General features: G+C 36.2%; 1 protein-coding gene across 9 annotated transcripts in view; it reads right to left on the reverse strand.

Annotated features, from left to right (window-relative positions):
• CSNK1G3 (casein kinase 1 gamma 3) overlaps positions 1–20,337 on the reverse strand; it is an 82,889-nt gene that overhangs the window by 57,892 nt on the left and 4,660 nt on the right. For 6 of the 9 annotated variants that reach the window (XM_032096072.1, XM_032096066.1, XM_032096073.1 and 3 more), the window contains 3 exons: positions 9,427–9,484; positions 6,813–7,228; positions 2,912–2,952 (listed from right to left, as the gene is read on the reverse strand). The exons of 1 other annotated variant lie outside the window; for it this stretch is intronic. In XM_032096072.1, coding sequence (XP_031951963.1) covers positions 2,912–2,952; positions 6,813–6,990 — 219 coding nt within the window. In that variant the 5' untranslated portion in view covers positions 6,991–7,228; positions 9,427–9,484. The remainder of the gene's footprint in view (positions 1–2,911; positions 2,953–6,812; positions 7,229–9,426; positions 9,485–20,337) is intronic. 2 more of the 9 variants (XM_032096069.1, XM_032096070.1) reach the window with 1 other exon arrangement.

Below are 20,337 nucleotides of genomic sequence, written 5' to 3' on the forward strand. Positions count from 1 at the left end.
GAGCAGTGGAGAAATACGTCAAAGGGAAAGAGAAGAACAATGAAGGAGAGGGAAAAGCTGAATAGTGAATAGGAGGTTTAAGTCAAGTACAGGGACATATAATAAAATTAGTAAATCTAACAGTTAGAACAAGTGAGCAGTAGAGTTTTTACACACCAAACAGCTATTGCTAAAGAATGACTTGATCACAAGTAATCAGTTTGTATACTAAAAGACCAGCAGAAATGTACAAACACCACTATACAGCACAGAACTGGTAAAGCCCAGTTCTTAAAGAGTTTCATTCTACTTCTTATAAAAGCCTATTCTGATGTCTCAAACTGGAGTATGTCCCCAAACAGAACAGGCCATAATGAACTAAGATTAAGAGGAAGATTCTGGTAGCCGTTCTACCAAAATAAATACGCATTTACATACAAATATTATACTTTAAAATGCATACATTGTATGACCCTCAGACCTCATGCAGAAAATTTTTTTAAGCTATTTTGTTACACAAGTCCTGAAGCTGCCCTAAGCATCGTAACAGGAACGTGCTTGTATAATTTTGTCCACAAAAGAAATACTAATTCAACACAATTAAAAACTTTGAGTCAAAAGAGCACTTTTAAAAAACACTTACTTTTACCATCAGAAGCACTCTTGAACACTGCTGTATAAACACAGCCATTCATTGCACTTGAGAGAAACCCACAAAGTCCTCCTGCACTAGAGTATATGGTTATCATTGATACACAAAACATCTGGCATAGGAAATGTCTTGCTGCTCGCAAGACAACAGTAGGTCAAACAATGGAATGCTACCATAAGGAATGCAAATACAATTTTAGGATACTGCAGGAGAGATTACAACAACCAGACCTGCCAAAGGTAACTGCTCAAACTATAACATAAACATAATTCAAGTAACCCCATTCATGAAGGCTAAACTTGAACTATAACAGGTACAAAACAGGGAGGAAGTTAAGAGTATTTAACTTACAATAACAAAACGAAGGCTAAGCATAGGCCTAATGACTGCTCTGAAAGCACAGAAGTAAAAGTGGCAGAGAAAACAAATGCTTACATTTAAAAAGGAAAAGGATGATATGCCATTGTATCTATACTGTTAGAATAAAGTCCTGGTACTGTCTCAAAGGAAAAAAACAGAAAAAAATGCAACAATCCAAATAAATCCTACAGTTTGATGCAGCTGCTTTTAGCAGGCTGAACCTTGTGACTCAAATCCTTTCCAATCTGGAAATAAGTATGTATCTGAAACACATACTGAAATAAAAAAGGGAGAACCATATTAATAGAATCCACTAGTTCTACCTGCAGATAAGTGTATTTTTATCTTACTATGATGACGCAAGCTCCAGTGTTGATTTTCACTATGATTTCTTCGTCTGCTTTTCATTGCAAAGACATTACAGCTTTTCACACCACTAATGTAAGAGGACAAATGGGAAGTTCATCACATATTCAGAGCTCTTTCAGTGCTAGTAGTAAATTACAGATAGACTTAACTATATTGGTTCTCTAGGTGACTTCAAACTAAGTTACTCAATAAAGTTACTTCAAGCTTTTTACTCAGCTGGAAACAAGCAGCTCTAAGACTGAGATATTTGGAAACCAAAAAAGTAAATGCTGCCAACGAACAGTATCATCTGTGACAGCTGAAATCGGCTGAAATGGTAGCCAAGCTTACTAAGTTGCATATGTAATAAAAACGCTTTTACCAAAACCGATTAGATAAAGTTCTCTTGCTCTACATGATCAAGTAATTAGTGCTTAAAAAAACCTCACTATCTTGCAAAGTAGTTCTAAATGTGCTTTGTAGTAGACAGCCTTTAACTAGAAGAATTCTCAGACTATTTTCAACTTTCACCGACATACAGAATAAGTTCAAGATAGGTTAAAACAAAATGATTAAATCTGATTTAACACACAATAACCCTCAAAACTATATCCAATGTTGCTCTCTCAAGCCATAATTTGCATGTTCTAAAAACTTTTACTACTCCCAAAGTAAATATTTTACAAAGCAAGGGCCGTGATACCCATATTTTTCAGGAGTTTATTATATGTTTGCAATGCTTTTTAGATTTCTTATATAAAGCCATGCATTTCTGTTCCCACAGCTTACCCTTCACTTTATGGAACCCTACTACACTGTGTAAAAAGTTCTGTGCTACTGCAGCAACAAAAATTAATTGTAGTCCTACAAGCCCTTCAATGATAAAAAGTAATCAAGTGGATTTCATCATGAAAGACTTCAGTTATAAAAACAGTCATTTACCAAGAGGTTAAAAATAACCAGAAGCAAATTATGGTGTTACCAAAGTAGTTCTGATGAAAGATTACGAAAAAGCCAAACAATAACATTAACATAACTAACACAAATCCAAAAGTATCATGTTCACAAGTGAAGTACATGTATTACACAACATTGCAAATAAAACATGTCTACCAAAGTGATGTGCAAATACCAACAGTTAGAGATGAAAAACACTTAGGGGGAGGAGTGTGGACATTAAAACACATGCAGTCTGAAGAATTTCTGGAATTTCTCTGTAGTCACCTGATATTAAGATTCACAGTAAATTTGTTGTACCTCTACTTGTTGGACAACAAAGGAATCTACTAAGATGACTGCCACAGAGCACATCCTTAAAGCAGCATTAAATCACTGCTGACTTTGCAAACATACATTTAGCCTTGAAAACAGTGACAACAATTAAAAACTGGTTTTACTCAATATGGCCAAACTATACAATTACATCTATCACTAATTACTTTTATCTAGTTCGATGAAATCATACAAGACTATTAAAGGTTTCAATGCAATAAATCAAACCAATAACACCTGAAAGGAAAAAAAATCTAATTAATTATTCATCCCAAATCCTTTAAAAAAATATTAACTTACCAGCTTAATTGCCACATAGTCATTTGTGTACAAATTTTTTCCTTGAAAAAGAAGAAAAACAAGAAAAACAAGAATGTGAGACACTGGCTTTTCTGTTCAAATAAAATGCCATTTAAACATCATGAAAGTCTTCAAAACATTTTTCACCTAAGGTGCTAGTTGTTCTGGCAGTGACAAGAAATGTGTGTTTATTAGTCTAATACCTTACTTTAAAAAGAATTTTTCCTTGAATAGTGTAAGAGGTGGAAATTTCACAGAGTTTCAGCTATTTCACCAAGTTTGTGAAACTTTTATGTACTAAAAAAGATTGAACATTGGCAAATCACTGTAACTGGAATGGGATATCCTACATTTTCATCATTATTGCTGAGAACTATTTTAAACTTTTTCTAAAATTACCATATAATTTTGAAACATCAGCCACTAATTAAAACTAGAATTAACTAGCAGTATTTTTTTTTTCCCTCAATTATGTAATTTACTAAGCTAGAAGTTAGGACAGGACAATGACATTCCTGACAGGCTTACACCACTTGGAAAACACATCTGCTGCTTTAAAAGAGATTCTGTAACTGGATAAGAACTTTTCAGTATCACTTAAAACTGTATGCAATGACTAAAATGTTAAACAAGTTTTATAAAATTAAAATTAAAAAATAGTGTAAAATTAAAAAATAGCAGATAAAGGAAAAATTAAGCTATCAATTCCAACATGTTTTGTTTCTTTACAATCTTCAAATGCATTTAGTGTATATTATTCTTAATGATAATCCTACTTTTTTCTCTGTAGTATTACTCAGGTCTGAATTTCCCATATTTAGCTCAGTTTTGTTAAAGAAATCCAATGGGGTAAAGACATGGACCAAGTCTAAAGAGTTCCCTGTGAAGACAGTTACACAGCATCATAGAATATCTGATTTGGAAGGGACCCACAAGGACCATCAAGTCCAACTCTTAAGTGAATGGCCCATACAGGGATTGAACACATGACCTTCCTGTTACTAGCACCATGCTGTGACCAACTGAGTTACACCAATAGTCAAAGACTGATTTAAGCTCTAATCATCCTTTTAAAAAATAGAGTATTGTTGTAAAGCTGAAACAAGATGCATTAAAAACATGCATCCCTTAGTGGATCAACTTCACAAAAAAAACCCAAACAAAAACGAATTACCTGATGCCTTCACAACAACAAACACATAATCAACACCAGCAGCATGCCATAATATGACCCACAAAAGGATGTGTATTCCAAGACCTATCTAGGGACTAGAGTGGAAATCCAGGCATCATAAGTATTTCTTCTCTGATGATCATATCAGTTACATTCCTGATAAAAAGTGTACTTTGTTTGAAGTCGTTTCTTTGTCTTTGTATGGTATTACAATCTATAAAACACTTAATAGAAATTCTTGCAGGAGCCCTGCTCATTCCATCTCTCAGATATAAAAATCACCTACTCTGAGTAAGTATCAAATCCAGCTACAGTTAAGTAGCTGGATATTGAGTTCCAAAAGCTGTAATGACATGTTTATTCTGAAGTAGTATCAGAAGGGACACTAACTTTCCAGGTGGTCAGTCAAGACAATTGTCTCTTTAAAATACAGCAGACAAGTATAAATGACGCCACTGTTGATCTGTCTATAAACACACAACAGGTCTTGAGTAATGCATCACTTGCAACAGAAACAAGTTCTCTCTTACTACCTCATCAGTTTATCTTAACTAAATCAGTTTAACTTAACTATAACAAAGAGCCTTAAAATTAACAGCTCAAGATCCAAACCAATTTAGTCCTTTGCAAGCTAATGGTTGAACATCACAGATAGTAATTTGCTACACATAGCCAATTTCCCATTTGATCCATAAGCCACTACTGAATTCTGACCACTGCTTTCTTCTCAGGTGGAAGAACTACAACAGCTCCCAATACATAACTGGATTTTTATCTTCTGAACGCAACTTCACCACTCTACAAGTCTTTAATCTTCCTTTAAGTCCCTCAGGTTTAAACTTAGGACACATGCTCAAAATATACTCCCATTTGCAGAAACACATAAAACAAAGTGCTTCTGTACATCTTTGTAGAAAGGATGCACTCTAAGTACTTGCTACTGTAGCAAAGCAAGGGATAAAAAATTTAAATCAGAATCTATAATAGCAGTATTAACTCTTGCTTTCAGTAACTTACATTTAAAACATCTTACCTCACAAACAACAATAAATAGGGATTTGAAACATCTCGTATATATGCAAAACCCAAGGATATTAAAATGAGAAAGCCACACTTGTCCTGGTAACTGTTGCAGGACAGTACACTGCCTTGTAATCTTCCTCCTATTTCTTTTACCTACTTGTTCTATTTTATTTCAGTACTATCAAACTGTAAGTCTTAACTATTTAATACTGTATTTAAAATAATTGTTTCACTCTGTACCAGCTGCAAGTAAATGAATTAATCAGATATTAATTTTTAATGAGCTCTGTACATTGTGACCAAATAACAGACAAAAAAATTATATTTATGAGTTTGCAGTTGCCTTTATGGAAAATTAATCTTGTTAGTTTGACTTAGTTCATTGAGAGGATTGAAACAGAAGTTACAATTCGAAGGCAGTATGCATAAGTTTTGAAGTGAGGAAGACCTATTTTTCACCTTGATTTGTGGAAAGGCACATATGCAACACTGTAACAGTCAAAATGTATCAATTTTGTTTAAATACTATCAATAATAATAACAAGAGTACCTATTACTGAGACTGCAAAATTCAGTGTCCTAAGTCAGAGCTGCAGCAATATTGTCTTTAATCCCCTTCCAGTATTAATTTGCTAAGCTTGTTTACATCCTGACAGCCCCCACAATGCACTATATTAAAAACATGTTATATTTATGCAAGCACTCTATCACAAATATTGCCTGAAGGCCAATGAGCATTAGTTCTACTATAGGCAAAGATCAAAAGAAAGAACACCTATACAGCCCACCCTCTTCTCAAATACCTAACTTTGAAACCCACATCTACTTAATGCATGAGGCACTTGAACTGAAACCTTCTAACAATACTAGAATAAATCCTTGCCATTAAGTGTCAAGTTGCATTTGTTAACACATACAGAATTTGCACACCTTGAAAACCCTGGCTAATCATGCTGTCCATCCTGGAAATATAAAACTAAACAGAGTCTCCCAAAACCACACACCCATCAGTGTCTATTTTACTAAATGCTAACATTTCATTTGGACAGCTTTACTGCCCAAATTCTTCAAAACTCAATAGGTCCTTCTCAGTCTGTGCCTTCTCCACCATCTGATTTTCACCCATCTGTTTACCACAGAACTAGAAACCGAATTATCTCAGATTTTCTCTACAGATTGATTCTTACTGCCGTGTTTAACAGCAACTCAATGTTTAGCCTCACTACATTAGAAAAGAAACCAAGGAATTTCTGTGCTCGCTGCTATTAAAAATGCTGTAGTACCTGGTACTCCAAGTATCTCCAAGAGATCCATCAGACCTACAGGACAGGGATGTGCCTCGGATACATTTAGCCCTAAATATACCTCAATAAACTGGCTCAGGAAGTCAGAAAAGACATTTACAATAACCATGATGTAACTTCCAGCATCTTGGAAGAGAAAACTGAGTGAATTTAGGAGAGCACTGCACAGTTAGAAAACACTTTAGTCCCAGAAAGTATCCTGCTGTGCAGATTCTTCATGTCATCAAGCTTGCACTGGCTGGGGTAAAGCCAGAAAAGATGGGTTAAATATGCCTTGCGTATCTGAAACTTCAAAGCAGTTTAAACAGCTGCATGGTATTCATACAGAAATTTTTATGCCTAGACTGCATAAAAATGCCCTTGAATAATGTAAACTGAAATAAAGAAACAAGGATCTTACCTAACCGTAGTTCTCCAAAATTACCGCACCCAATTTTTTTACCAACTCTGAAGTTAGGGCCAACCATTAACACTCCAGAATTTGAAGAACTAGTTCCACGTGGATTATGGCCTGATCTCCCACTAGGCCGTGCCATTCTTTCATCTGATTTGTCTTTGTCTTTCTTTTTATTTTCCATGTCAAGTTTACGGTACTCCACTTTGACGTATTCCTCTCTTTAAAAATCAGTATAAGCAAATTCCAATTGGACAACGTGAGAATGAAAACATCATGAGTGAAGTGCCCAGCTGGTTACTGTCAGTAAGCAGTCAACAGCAGCATGTTCATCCTGTTTGCAAAGCCTTGGAGGTATCTGTAATGAAATGTACTTCCAGAATGCACAACACCAGCAATATTTCCTAGTCTTTAGACAAACTCTGTTAAAAGAAAAACAAAGTTATTTGAGACACTAAGATTCTTGCACAAAATTACCTTTCTCTTCAACTAGTCACACAATTAAGCTATAACTAAGTGTATTTTGCTTTACACAATTAAGCTATAACTAAGTGTATTTTTTGCTATGAAAAGCACTACTTTAAGGTTAATTGTCTCTATTTCTAGTATGTAATGACAAGAGATACTGGTGTGACTGAAGTGTGCCAGAATTTCAACATTTCAAGGAATAGTTTTAAAAAAGCAACAAAAAAGCCCTATAAAACTTCTTCCTGAATAAACACATTTAAAATTGACCCTTGGACCCATTAATTCCACTTTATGCCAGCTCTGCAAAAGAAAGCATTTTATTTATTTTCTCTCAAATATTATCTGTTGTTCTAAGGTAAATGCTCAAGCTGCACAGTTATTGAAGTTACAGAAATATATTGTATTTTCTGAATTGTAATTTCTGAGATGCACAAATTATAAACTCATGGCAAGGACACTTGAGTTCTTTCAGTAACTCCTAGAATCTAAAAAAACCCTGTATTTATTTACTCTTCCCTACTATACTTATGTCATAAATCTGTTCCCCTGCTCCCCTTCTCCCTTGTTTAGCATCATTGCCTAGACACTAATTCCTACATGGATTTCAGCAAAAACAATGTTATCTTACTACTGCAATAAAGAACCATAAGAAAGCTTTTGGTTTTAAATCTCAGTTATAAGAACACTGGATACTGTTTTCTATTTGATGACAATGGCATAAAACCTCATAATTCAGAAGGTTCTACACAGGCAAAATTCCATGATGAGTTAAATACCTGTCCAAAATTATTTTGCTACATTTGCTTCAATGTTGGGAATACACTGCAGTAATGGAAAACATCCTTTGGAAAAATGTAATTCATGCACTATAGCCTATTTTAAAGGTAGTCACCAGGAACTTATTTTTAACACTTTGAGCTGAAGACACTTTCATTTCATAAACCAATTTCTCACAAAGTAAAATAATTACTTACATCATAGGTTACTGCAAAATTTCAAAAATCAAAGAGATAGTAGTGAAAATACACCAAATAATATGAACAGTCATCTGAATAATTGCATCTGCTAAATCATACATAGTTATAGCATGGTTATAACTAGATGACATTTAAAAATCATTAATCAACAGCTAACTAACCTATTACCTGAATGGATTTGTTTGGCAAAGAAACATGACCACAATACTGTGAAAGGGGGAATGAAAGGCTTGTTCTGAGAGCAATCAAAAAACACAAATGCAGATTCCAATCCAAGATGACTTGCTTAATGCCAGGGAAAAGGACTTCAGCAGTAAATAATGAACGCTGTGGTCTTTTATGGTACAGACAGAAGCATTTAAGAGAAAAAGATAGGCACATTACAACATAATCTTGTAGGTTTTTAAGCACCACCACCAGATACCCTAAAGTCACTTCCTAAACCACAGATCTCAAAGGAACAGACTCAATGAGAAATAATAGGTAATTTTCCCTCACCCATCACTACAAAGCTAGGGAAGAAGTGTAGACATTAAGAAAGCTAGACATTAAGTGTATTGAAGTAGAACTTCAAGGTCACCATTCAGTTCTTAGAAAGAAGGTCAGCACATCTGATGCAACAGAATGCAACTAAATATTTTAGGTACCAAAGAAAAGAAGACTTATGTTCCATATCTTACTGGCTTCTTCAGCGAGAACTAACAATAAACAATCCTAGAATTTTTAGTGTACCAAATACATTACAAACAACATAAATTTTGATTTCCAGAAATGTGTCCTTATATGGACAAGTCTATTACAGAGTAACTTCTGTCCTTCCCTTTCCTCCTGCTGAAACAACAGATACTCCAGTTACATTACGGGTAAGCTTTCTTATATAAACTGGCATTAGTACCTTTTAGAAGATACCTGCTAAACAAGCAGCACAAGTCCTACACATTTTTCCAACACTATGTATTAAAAAGAAGACATGCAAGCATTCCTGTCACAGTTTCTCCAGGATGCAAACGTTCTCTTACAACATTCTCCTAATAAAATAATCTGCAACTAAGTCAAAATAAGGACAGCACTTATGACTTTCTTCATACTGAAGTTCCTGTACAACATTTTATGATGTATTTACCTTAAAAAATACAAAAAGTTTTCATGGTTACTTTTATTTGTATTGCACTTACCTATGGCAGTGTTATACTGTTGACGGCAATATCTTTTCTTCACCATAATGCTCACATTCTAGAGGAAAAGCACCAAAAGGCAAAGAGACACATATATGTAGTATTCGCAATTACTTAGCATGTAAAAATTTCTGATATAGAATGAAAGTACAGTTTTTGGAATTGCCATAGTTTTCTTAGACTGTTAAGGAAGATTCAGCAGATTTTTCTGAAAGACTCAACATAATTTTTAAGGCTCAGAAGTCAGACATCATTCAAAAGTGTGCATCATCTGAAGTGAAAAAGGAATACATACAGTGTAAGCATTCTAAATTATTTCAAAAATTCTTTTCTTGCTTTGTGATAGTTACAGGCACTCTGAAAAACATACCATCCTTGTCCCCATTTTGCAGCTTGATTTTGTTTAATTTTCATTTTTTCATCTCTGCCTACAAAAATGAGCACACTTAAACCATAAACTTCAGCACAGCATCAGCAAATGTTGTTAGGATTTAAATAATTGCTCTTAGCTAAAGAAGTATATGACTAAACATCAGGATAGTGGCAAACACACCATCAAAGCCAAGTTAACAAAGCAACATCACAGGACTGAAATAACTATGTTCAAGTACAAAGAGAAAGAGAAGGCAAAAGAAGCTATCAAAAAAAAAGGTCAAAATGGTATTACATTGAAGGAAAAGTAATTAGATCTCAATTATAAACTAAATCTACAATCCATATAGACTGAAGATAAAATACAAAACAAGATTGGAAAAAAGCAAGTAACTTCAGAGTAACTGAGATGCAGAACTAACAATAGCTACCAGAGGTTCCTTTTTTTTTGTGTAAGCTGATAGACTTTTCCAAGCACTCTAGAGAGACCAGCTGAAAGACTTTTCCAAGCACTCTAGAGAGACCAGCTGAAAAGTAAGGAGAGACAAAGTGAAGACAACTAAGTGACAACAGACTTTCAACTGACTGACAAGTCTCACAAACTAACACCTGCAGAAGTATCCCTAGATTAGAGCTACAAATCTACACATCTCTCTAATCTCAGTTTGAAAATGCTCCAGTTAACACTACCAAACACTATATGCCACATAAGAACCCTATTCTGTAGCAGCAACAACTCTCTAGGATACTATATAATGCAGAATAAAAGAAAAGCTCATTTAAGTACCTTCTTCATTCATGTGTTTCTCAAATGCCTGATCCTGCAGCAGCAGCAGGAGTACCACTGTAATTATACACAAGCTGACATATTCCGAAGTGTTGTCATGACAATGTTCACATTCAAGTGTGCAAGTCACCTTTAAAATAAAAACTTACTAGCTACTTCATTCCTTTTTTATGTTCCACATTTACTCCTAAATAAACTAATTAAGAGAACATTAAAGTTGCTAAATAGACGATTCCACTGCCCAGGAATGACAAACTTAAATGAAACATGCAACCATAACTGCTCCCTTAGGTAACATAAACATTACCCTTCACATTGCAATTACAAGAGTCTCTATCACTGCTAGTATCAGTATACTAACATTTTTCTCTATTTTTAAGAAAAGCACACAGTAGCAAAAGAGCCACAGAGGAAAATAAAAAACTGATAGAGCGTTAAACTAGATTGGAAGAAGGAAAAGGACATAAACAGGTTTGACAGTGATAAGCAATGGGATAGTATGAATGCTAAAAAAGTTAGCAGAGAAATTTTCCACCTTTTACAGTCTTCTGTGAAAGTCTCCATTCTCACGCAAACTAAGCTGAGAGACTGTTTCCTATTTTGTAAACTATTTGCAGGGGCAGGGTGTTGTGAGAATGCAGTGGATACTGTTTCAGTTCACTGAAGAAAATACTTTAAAATAGGCATCGTAGCATTCAGCCAATCACTCTGGGAGGTGTATGGTCAAGCACCCAATAATGTTATACCACTTTTGCGAACAATGCTATATAAATGAGTCTGTAATTAATTAAAGGATTCCATCCCATTTACCCTGGACTCCTCTGTCGTGCTTCTCACCATCCCTGCGGGTCACAGCGACAGGATGGTATGCCAAAACTCGAGGAACTGAGTGCTAGTGAGATCCTTAACCTGGTCCATGAGACATCAGCTACAACAGATCACACCCGAAATGTTTCCACACCAACACACACAGCACAAGGAACATCACTGGAATAAATGAAACCAGGCAGGATGAGCCCTGTGACTGGAGCGCCATGTTGGACAGTCACAGGCTCTTCAGGAGGGACAGGCAGGGCAGGAGAGGTGGAAGGGCTGGAATGTACAGAGCCTGAAGTTGGCAATGGCAGGGTGACAGTGTCTGAGTAAGGATTAAGGGACACACAAATAATGCAGGTGTCATCGCAGAAGTCTGCTATGGGCCACCAAGCCAGGACAATGATGCCAGTGAATTATTCTTTGAGGAACTAAGGGACACCTTCAAAACAACTGCCTTTGTCCTTATAGGAACATCAATTTGTCGGATGTTAACTGGGAGCATCACACAGCTGGCAAAAACAGGTCCAGAAGAGTCCTAAACCTGGATAGCCTCATGATACAGCTACTGAGAGAGCCAGCTAGAAAAAGTGCCCTCCTTGATTTGTTGCTTACTAACAGGGAGGATCTCATGAATGAAGCTGCCTTGGCCACAATGACCACGAAGCAATCAAGTTTAAAATCTCCGTTGTCAGAAGGAAAAGTGCCAGCAAAATTCCAGCCCTGGGCATGAGAAGAGCTGACTTCAAGCTGTTTATGGAATGAGTAAGGTGCCCTGAGAAATGCTTTTTGAGGGTCCATCAGGTCCGGTCATTTTTTAAGCACCACCTCCTAAGGGCACAGGAACAGGCAGTTCCAAAATGTCAGAAGTCAAGCAGAGGAGGCAGAAGGCCATCTTGACTGAACAGGGATTTTCTCTTGCAAATAAGGCAAAAAAGTGAGGTGTATGCACAGCAACTTTAATAACCTGACACATTGAGCAACCTGCTCCTGGAACATTGCAAGAAATGAATGAGTGCCAACTGAGGTGATTTTCCACAGACAGTAAAAAACATTTTATACTGAACTTCTCTGTTTTCAGAAGAAAGTATCTGCAAGGTGCAACTAAGAAAATACTAGTGGTTGAGGTTAGAAGTGAAACATGTCTCCCATAACCCAGTCTGGTGGAATGGAAGAACTACAGAGATGCTGCTTACCACCTCAGGGAGAAAATCGATGTGGCCAAAGCCCAACTGAAGCTGGACAGAACTGTGGGGAACAATAACGAGTTTTTTTCAAATACATTAATGGCAAAAGGCAATCAGAAATAAAATCAGCCCATTACAGAATGAGGATGGTCATCTCACAAATCTCACAGACAGAGACAAGGCAGAGAGAAGTATAATGCTATCTTTGCCTCTGTCTTCAACACTGATGACCGGTCAAGAGGGTCTCAATACTCCTAGATGGAGAACTATGGCTGTAAGAATGACAAACTCCCAGTCAATCCCAAACTTCTGTGGGACCTGCTGTTTCAACTGGATCCCTAAGAATCTATGGGGCCTGATGGGTTTCATCCAAGAATACTCAAAGAGATCACTGATATTATCACAAGACCCTTCTCCATGATTTTTGAAAGGTCTCGGGAATCTGCTGAAGTCCCACTTGATTTGAAGTTGCTAATGCCCCAATTTTCAGGGACTGCAAGAAGGATGACCCCAGAAACTACAGGCCTGTCACTCTAACTTCAGTTACTGGTAAAATTATAGAGAAGATTATTCTGGGAAATACTGAAAAACTCCTTAAGGACAGTTAACCACCACAACCAGCACAATGTAAAAAAGCCATTGAGCTGTTAAGAGTGCCCAAAGGAGGGCACGAGGATGGTGAAGGGCCTTGAGGAGAAGCCGTGTGAGTGGCTGAGGTCACTTGGTCTGTTCAGCCTGGAGAGGAGGAGACTGAGGGGAGACCTCACTGCAGCTACAACTTCCCCATGAGGGGAAGAGGAGGGGCAGGTACAGACCTATGGTGACCAGTGACAGGACCTGAGGGAATGGCCTGAAGTTGTGTCAGGGAAGGTTTAGGTCAGATATCAGGAAAAGGTTCTTCACCCAGAGGGGGGTTGGGCACTGAACAGGTTCCCCAGGGAAGTGGTCACAGCACCAGCCTGACAGAGTTCAAGAAGTGTTTGCGCAATGATCTCAGGCACATGGTGTGACTCTTGGGGTGTCCCGTGCAGGGCCAGGAGGTAGACTTTGATGATTCTTGTGGGTCCCTTCCAACACAGGATATTTTATTATTTTATGAAAGACAGTAAAAAACAGTCCTGGTTTAAGCACAAGGAACTTAAAATTCACTCAGCCTCCTGGCATTTTCATACCTCTGCATTTCTCGCCTCTCAAGTATCTGCTCACATACTTCTACTCCCAAGGGCTCATGATTTTTGGCAATGACAGTAATTCAGCAACACGGCTTCTCCTCACATCTTCTAGAAGAGTGCAGAAGAAGTTTCTAGTGCCTCCACTAAAGACTTCCAAGAAACTTTCTCTGACATCACATGTAGTTTTTATGGAACACTCCACCTACTACAAAGCCCTTAACTGAGATGGGGGAACAGTCATGTTCACTTTCCAACAATCATCTGAATGTTACAAATACATTTGGACTACAGAGAGAATAATACAAGACTCCATGCAACAAAACTCCTTTAGAAATACTTAAGAGTAGAAAATCTGAAATTCATTCTACAAATCTGATACCAAGCAAGAGCTTCATTGTGAGGTCATCAATACAAAATTTAAATATCTAATCAACTATGTCTGCTATTTTTGTATGCCTCACAGAAAGTTTAAACTGTTCTTTCTAGATTAGTTATTACTGCATAATTTTCATTCATCTTTATATACATGTCTCCATACAACAGAAGAAATCTAAGGAATTTCAAATCCACAGCAAATAGGCTCATAATTGAAGACCCCTTGTAAGTTTAGGACAGCAGTTTCTAACTGTGAAAAAGTTTTCAGATAGAATTTGAATTTGAAAATACCTCTAAAATTATATATGGTTTAGTCAGATCCATTGTTCATTTAAAATGAAAAATAAATATTTCATGACTGAAGAGTGGATTTAAATATTTTCACTTTAGTCCAATGAGAGAAATTCAGGCTTTCACATGACTTTGATGTGACCCAAATAGGTTGAGTTGCTATTCCAATCATTTATATTACAAATAAATATGTCTACAGCTTTATTTTTTGTATAATATTTTCCTAGGCAAACTCTAAAATAAAAAGTTGTTAAATGATTCATTGCATAACGCAATTAAATGCAACCAAATTATTACTTCATCATTTTTCAGAAGCAGAAAAAATACACAAAATCACTGACACCTTAGTCAAAACTGAAGACAAAATGGGTGTGCTGAAATATTCGGTACGTAAAACTTTCAAAGATGGTACATACTCACGGTATCAGCTTTCAAAAGCAAAGAACATTTCCAAACAAATTTCTCCTGTCAAAATTTCTCTCTCCAGTTATCAATAACCTGTATCAAAACTGCTCATTACTGAATCACTTTACAAGTCTTAGATGGTGTTCTCTAAATGTGACTTGAACATAATGAAAACTTACTCATCAGTAACTCATTGTGTTCTCAACAATATAATGTACTTCATATACCTGGGGAATTCCAAGACTAATGTAGCCTGATCTTATAACATTTTAAAAAACTTTTAACATAAAAACAAAATACAGCTTGGCCTTATCTGCTCTTTATATTTTCAGATGTTAGTTAATTCCTCAAAGACTACTTTATTCTCCCATTCCTTAGGTACTTATTCTGACTTCAATTACCTTGGAAGCACTGTAAAAAGAACATGTAAATCCTCTGAAGTAGCATCTTTTTTCCTAAAAAGACCACCAATATTTTGTAGCAGATGTGAACTAATCGAAAAATAAGGGTAGTCTTTCTCAGCTTCACATGGGAGGACTACTCTCTCCACAATAATAAGGTAAGAAACATAGGGGATATACAAGAAATGACAACGCACCTAAATAAGGTCTTTGGCAGCATCCCCATTCAAGCCATGAAAAACCACTGCCAGATCCTTTCCCTGCCAGTTTGCCTTTCAAAATACTGAACTACAAATCCCACATTTGCTACATTTCTTCCACAGAGAAAAAGTACATAATATACTGCAACGTTGGAAATCCTTCCTAGAGTTTCAGCAGCAAAGAGGGAAAACACACAAAGCAACTGCTACTTCTTGATCACATCAAATTTTTCACACTTCAGAAGACACAGGTGTTTATTTAAGAAGGCAAATATAATAACCTAATTTCAAAGGCAAATGAAATCTCCTCATAACAGATCATGCAGGAGCTCAACTGTGCAGTTTATTTCTCAGTGTGCATGGCCCCAAAACACTTTTATTTTGATTCATGCTCTTTAGCACTCCAACGCAACTAAGATCACAAGTACACATAAATTGTTTCCATTACCAGAACTTCCAACAATATGATGTTTGTATCTCAAGTACCTTCTAAATTACCACTTCTTTTTTACTTAAAAGTCTCAGTTTTTCACATATTCTTATTTTCACTTTCTGAAACTCAGACAACAGTACTGTTCTCACAACATTCTTTTTCCACATATGCCTTCTGTAACGCTAACCTATTCTAGACTCAAGTTTTGCAAACCAAGAACAGAATTTATTAATTTTGGTGTACAAATTAGACTATCAGCAGTCCTAAAAATTATTATTTTTTCTAAATATATATTTGCTTACTCTTACAGATATGTATGATCTTCCTCATAAAACAAAGGTATAGGTAACTGAACGTAAGTCTACATACACCTACTCTCAGTCTACAAACACATATGAATGAGATGCACTCAAAGAGGCAGCCTAATTGAAAATGTCAAAGTAAATCCAAATGTCCTTCTTATGAACGAAAATTTACATAACCAAGCCTTCTAAAAAGTCTTGTTTCCATCTCCAGCTGTAAATACATTGAAGAAAAATAAAAAATCACCTTTTTCTCTTACCGTATCAATTGCCACACACTATTTTCAACAAAAATAATTCATTTGAGATTCTAGAATAAGCATTTCAGTTTGCATGTACATAGGCATTTCCCTAGGGAAAGTTCATCAGCAAGCCACATATGGCCAGATATAATCCTCCTTTAATGCACAAAATCTAACAGGGAAACAGCTTTATTAACACATTTAATCAACCACTCCCCTGTGCAAAAACTAACCAAAAACCTACCTCATCTTTATTGAAGCTTGTTTAAGAAGTCTATTCTAGTTAAGCTAGCGTAATTTTTTTCGTACCAAGGTTTAAAGTCACATGAACAAATCTGAGGGCTGCCAATATCCAAACTACAGTATCTGTTCTGTACATTTAATTTTGTCAGTTGAAAATCTGCTACCTAATGAACAATAATGCATCCTTCTACACCACCCCACTGCCAGCTCTGGTCAAAATGCTGTCACATCAGAAGACAGGTATAGTACTCGAGGTCATCCTAACTCAATACAATTTTTCCACAAATACCAGACTGGACTAACTATGTAGCAATTAAGATCTCCAAGCAATCTCTTCATCTCTGTTAATTCTAAACAAACATTAGCAGAGATGGTCACGGCATAAACATTTTTATTTTCTCACTGACCTGGACAGCAAGTTTGGCCCTAACCTATAAATCGGACTTCATCATAGGCTTTCACCACAAAACCCTACCAACTTCACTTTATGATTCCATGCAAGTGCATGCATTTACTTGATCAAAGCTTCTGTGCATGCATCCTTCTTGCACTTTCATATAATCACCATTTCAGAGTAAAAGTTGTCAGAAAGGAGAGTCATAACAACAGGAATAACTTTTAGAAGTCTAATCATGACAGTATTAAAGCTGATTTACTAAAGAGCACAGAAAGAACAAAACTGATGGTTAAGCAATATTTCAGTCATTTGTTTTTTCACTTTTCCACCACCACAACCATACAGACTTAAATGGGTTATATTGTCCACAGCTGACAGAAAGCTAACGCTGAGCTAGCTAATACTACATAATGGAGGCTTCAATTTTCTACATGAATAATTGTACCACGGCACACAACTGTTATAGCAGCACAACAGAAAGGTTCAGATTAGCCTAAGGCTAGGCCAGAGAAACTGTGAAGTTAACACATCTAAAAGTTAGAAAACAAAGCAAAGAGTATTGCATTTCATCTAACACCGTAACTACATCTGAAGACAAAATTAAGCACCATGGTAAAGCACACACCAGTGCTACATGGGAAAAAAAACCCCAAAACATTTCTGAGAGTCCTAAAAACACTAATTCTGTCTCCAGGTTAAATTTTGTATTGGCTAAAATACATAACGTGCTCTAGTATTCCACGGTGATTGCGAAGATCAGTTTTCAAAATTAAAGGTATTTTTAGTTTTCTGACACAATTCACTCTGTCACTTAACTTTAATTACATGATCAAATTCTATTTCAAGAACTTAGATAGGAGCCAAATTCAAATTTAGTAACTCCACATGTCAGGAAAGGGATAACTCACAGTATAGGAAATGTCTCCAGACTAAGTTTTGCAGCTATGAATCTGTCAAGGCTTTTTAATAATAACAAACTACACGGCAATCAGATTATTCTGCTGTCCTATTGTCTCCATAAACTGGATAGGTACCTTTCACAGCAGTTCCAAGTATTTCACTATGAAATACACTTGCAACTCTCCTCTCACTTGCATGGCTTTCACTGCAATGTATACCTAAAATGTCTTTATTAAATTGAAACTATAGCTCTACAGTCTTCAAAAGGCTATAAAGCCTTTTTCTTGTGTCGTAATTTTAATACAGAAAAAAATGTACGGAAAAAGTCTCAGACACCACACCAAATGGAATCATGCTTGACACCTTCATATTGAATGCATACAATGCCTAGTGACACAAATTTAAGGAAAAACACTAGCCACAGTTAAGATCTTGGATTCATCATTAGTGAGGTAATACAAAACATACTTAAACCAATGCCCTCCTGTGGAACTCAAGAGGAAAAAACAAGCCTCCCAGTGTTTTACACAAAATCAAACAACATTGAATATAAAATCATCTGATGTAAATTAAAAGTTCTGAGAACAAAATAACCTGACGCTATTGACACCAGTTTTGCCACGGTCTGATGGTAATTACTTAACTACACTGATTTTAAATCAAAACAAAATTCTCAAGCACTAAAATGAGAAAATGTCAGTATTGTGATGTGGGCACTGTGTAGTAAACTCTTGATGTACTACTCAGGAAGATTAAGATAGAAACATTCCTCAAGCATCAACACTAGGTAAGCTTAGCTGTCTACGTATTAGTGTTCAACACCATAACAGCCCCAGTGCAGTAATTTCAGCTTGCTAGGTATCTTCCACATTTACACAGTATTCCCAAGCCACCCTCTGATACATCTTCAGCTCTCTTTCTTCACAAAACCCCTTGTTCCTTCCCACACTAAAATGTTCCCTTCTCGCTCAGTGAAGAGAGATGTTCTGTTGCTTGCCTGGTATCACAAGTTGCAAGCTGAACAGCTCTCAAGCTACTATCACAAAAAACAGGTAACATCCCCCCTTCACCATGGTAATGGTTAATAAATATGTACTATCTAAATTGGTTTTTATGAAGCTTATAGGAACTTATCTTCACAGGCATAACAATCTAAGCTTGGTGAAAACTGCCCTAGAAATTCCAAATTTCAATAGGCAGCAGTTGAGAGAGCTACACATCAGAAATACCTAATTTCCTTAAAAAACAGACTTTTTTCAGAAGAAAATTCAAAGTACAATCTTAAAAGTCTCCCAGTGTTTTACACAAAAACAAACAATACTGAATACTGTTGGAAAAATGAAAAGCAAAGAAGAGCATTTCCATAAAGACATTTATATCTCAATCTGACAAAAGCTTAAGAGCAAATTTAGTTATTCTGTCTTCCTCTTGTCTGTCAGAAAAATTCTGCCTTCCCTCTTTACTGTTAACCATAAATTCAAGTTTCATCCTTATTTCTCCAGATTTAGAGATTCCTCAGCCTACCATCAGCAAATGTTACACAGAAACTTTAATAACCTGACACACTGAGCAACCTGCTCCTGGAACACTGCAAGAAATGAATGAGTGCCAACTGAGGTGATTTTCCACAGACAGTAAAAAACATTTTATACTGAACTTCTCTGTTTTCAGAAGAAAGTATTTGCAAGGTGCAACTAAGAAAATACTAGTGGTTGAGGTTAGAAGTGAAACATGTCTCCCATAACCCTTAAAGCAATCATGTCCCTGACTTCAGCCTCTACAGCATTACTTCATCTTCCCAAGATTACTGCACAATTACTTAGGATTTAAGATAGCTGTATTTTTATGGACATTATATATTTAAACTGACATGAAAAATATCAAGAGTATATGACATTAAATATGTTCTTCATTTTAAGCTAGCAGAACTCCTCTAAAGCAACACTGAATGCCTTTAAAGATTTCTTTATACCATTACATCAAAAAGCTGTTGAAACGTGCTAACAGCCATGTTAGCTACTTCATTTAAGTTCAAATATAAAGACCTAAAATGGAACATGCTTAGTGCCTTAAATACAGAAAGATACTCACAGGATTCTTCTACATATAACAATGCAATTTTTAAATAGTACTTTCTTTTAGGCTGCAGACATGTGTCCTACCCTGGATGAAATCACACCTTCCAGCCTCACAAAGGGAATCTGTCAAGAAGCCCATGCTTTTAAAGCATTTTCTACAAAAATACAGCCAATGCAGCTCTCAAAACATAACAGATGCAACATTCACTAGGTAATCAGCACCTCGAGCTGGAAGACAAACCGGACCAAAAAGAACAGTTTGATGGGCACAATAGAACCCAAGTCTGAAATGCAGTTCTGAAAAATGCAATTA

The sequence above is a fragment of the Corvus moneduloides genome, chromosome Z, assembly GCF_009650955.1.
Source record: "Corvus moneduloides isolate bCorMon1 chromosome Z, bCorMon1.pri, whole genome shotgun sequence".
NCBI lineage: Eukaryota > Metazoa > Chordata > Aves > Passeriformes > Corvidae > Corvus > Corvus moneduloides.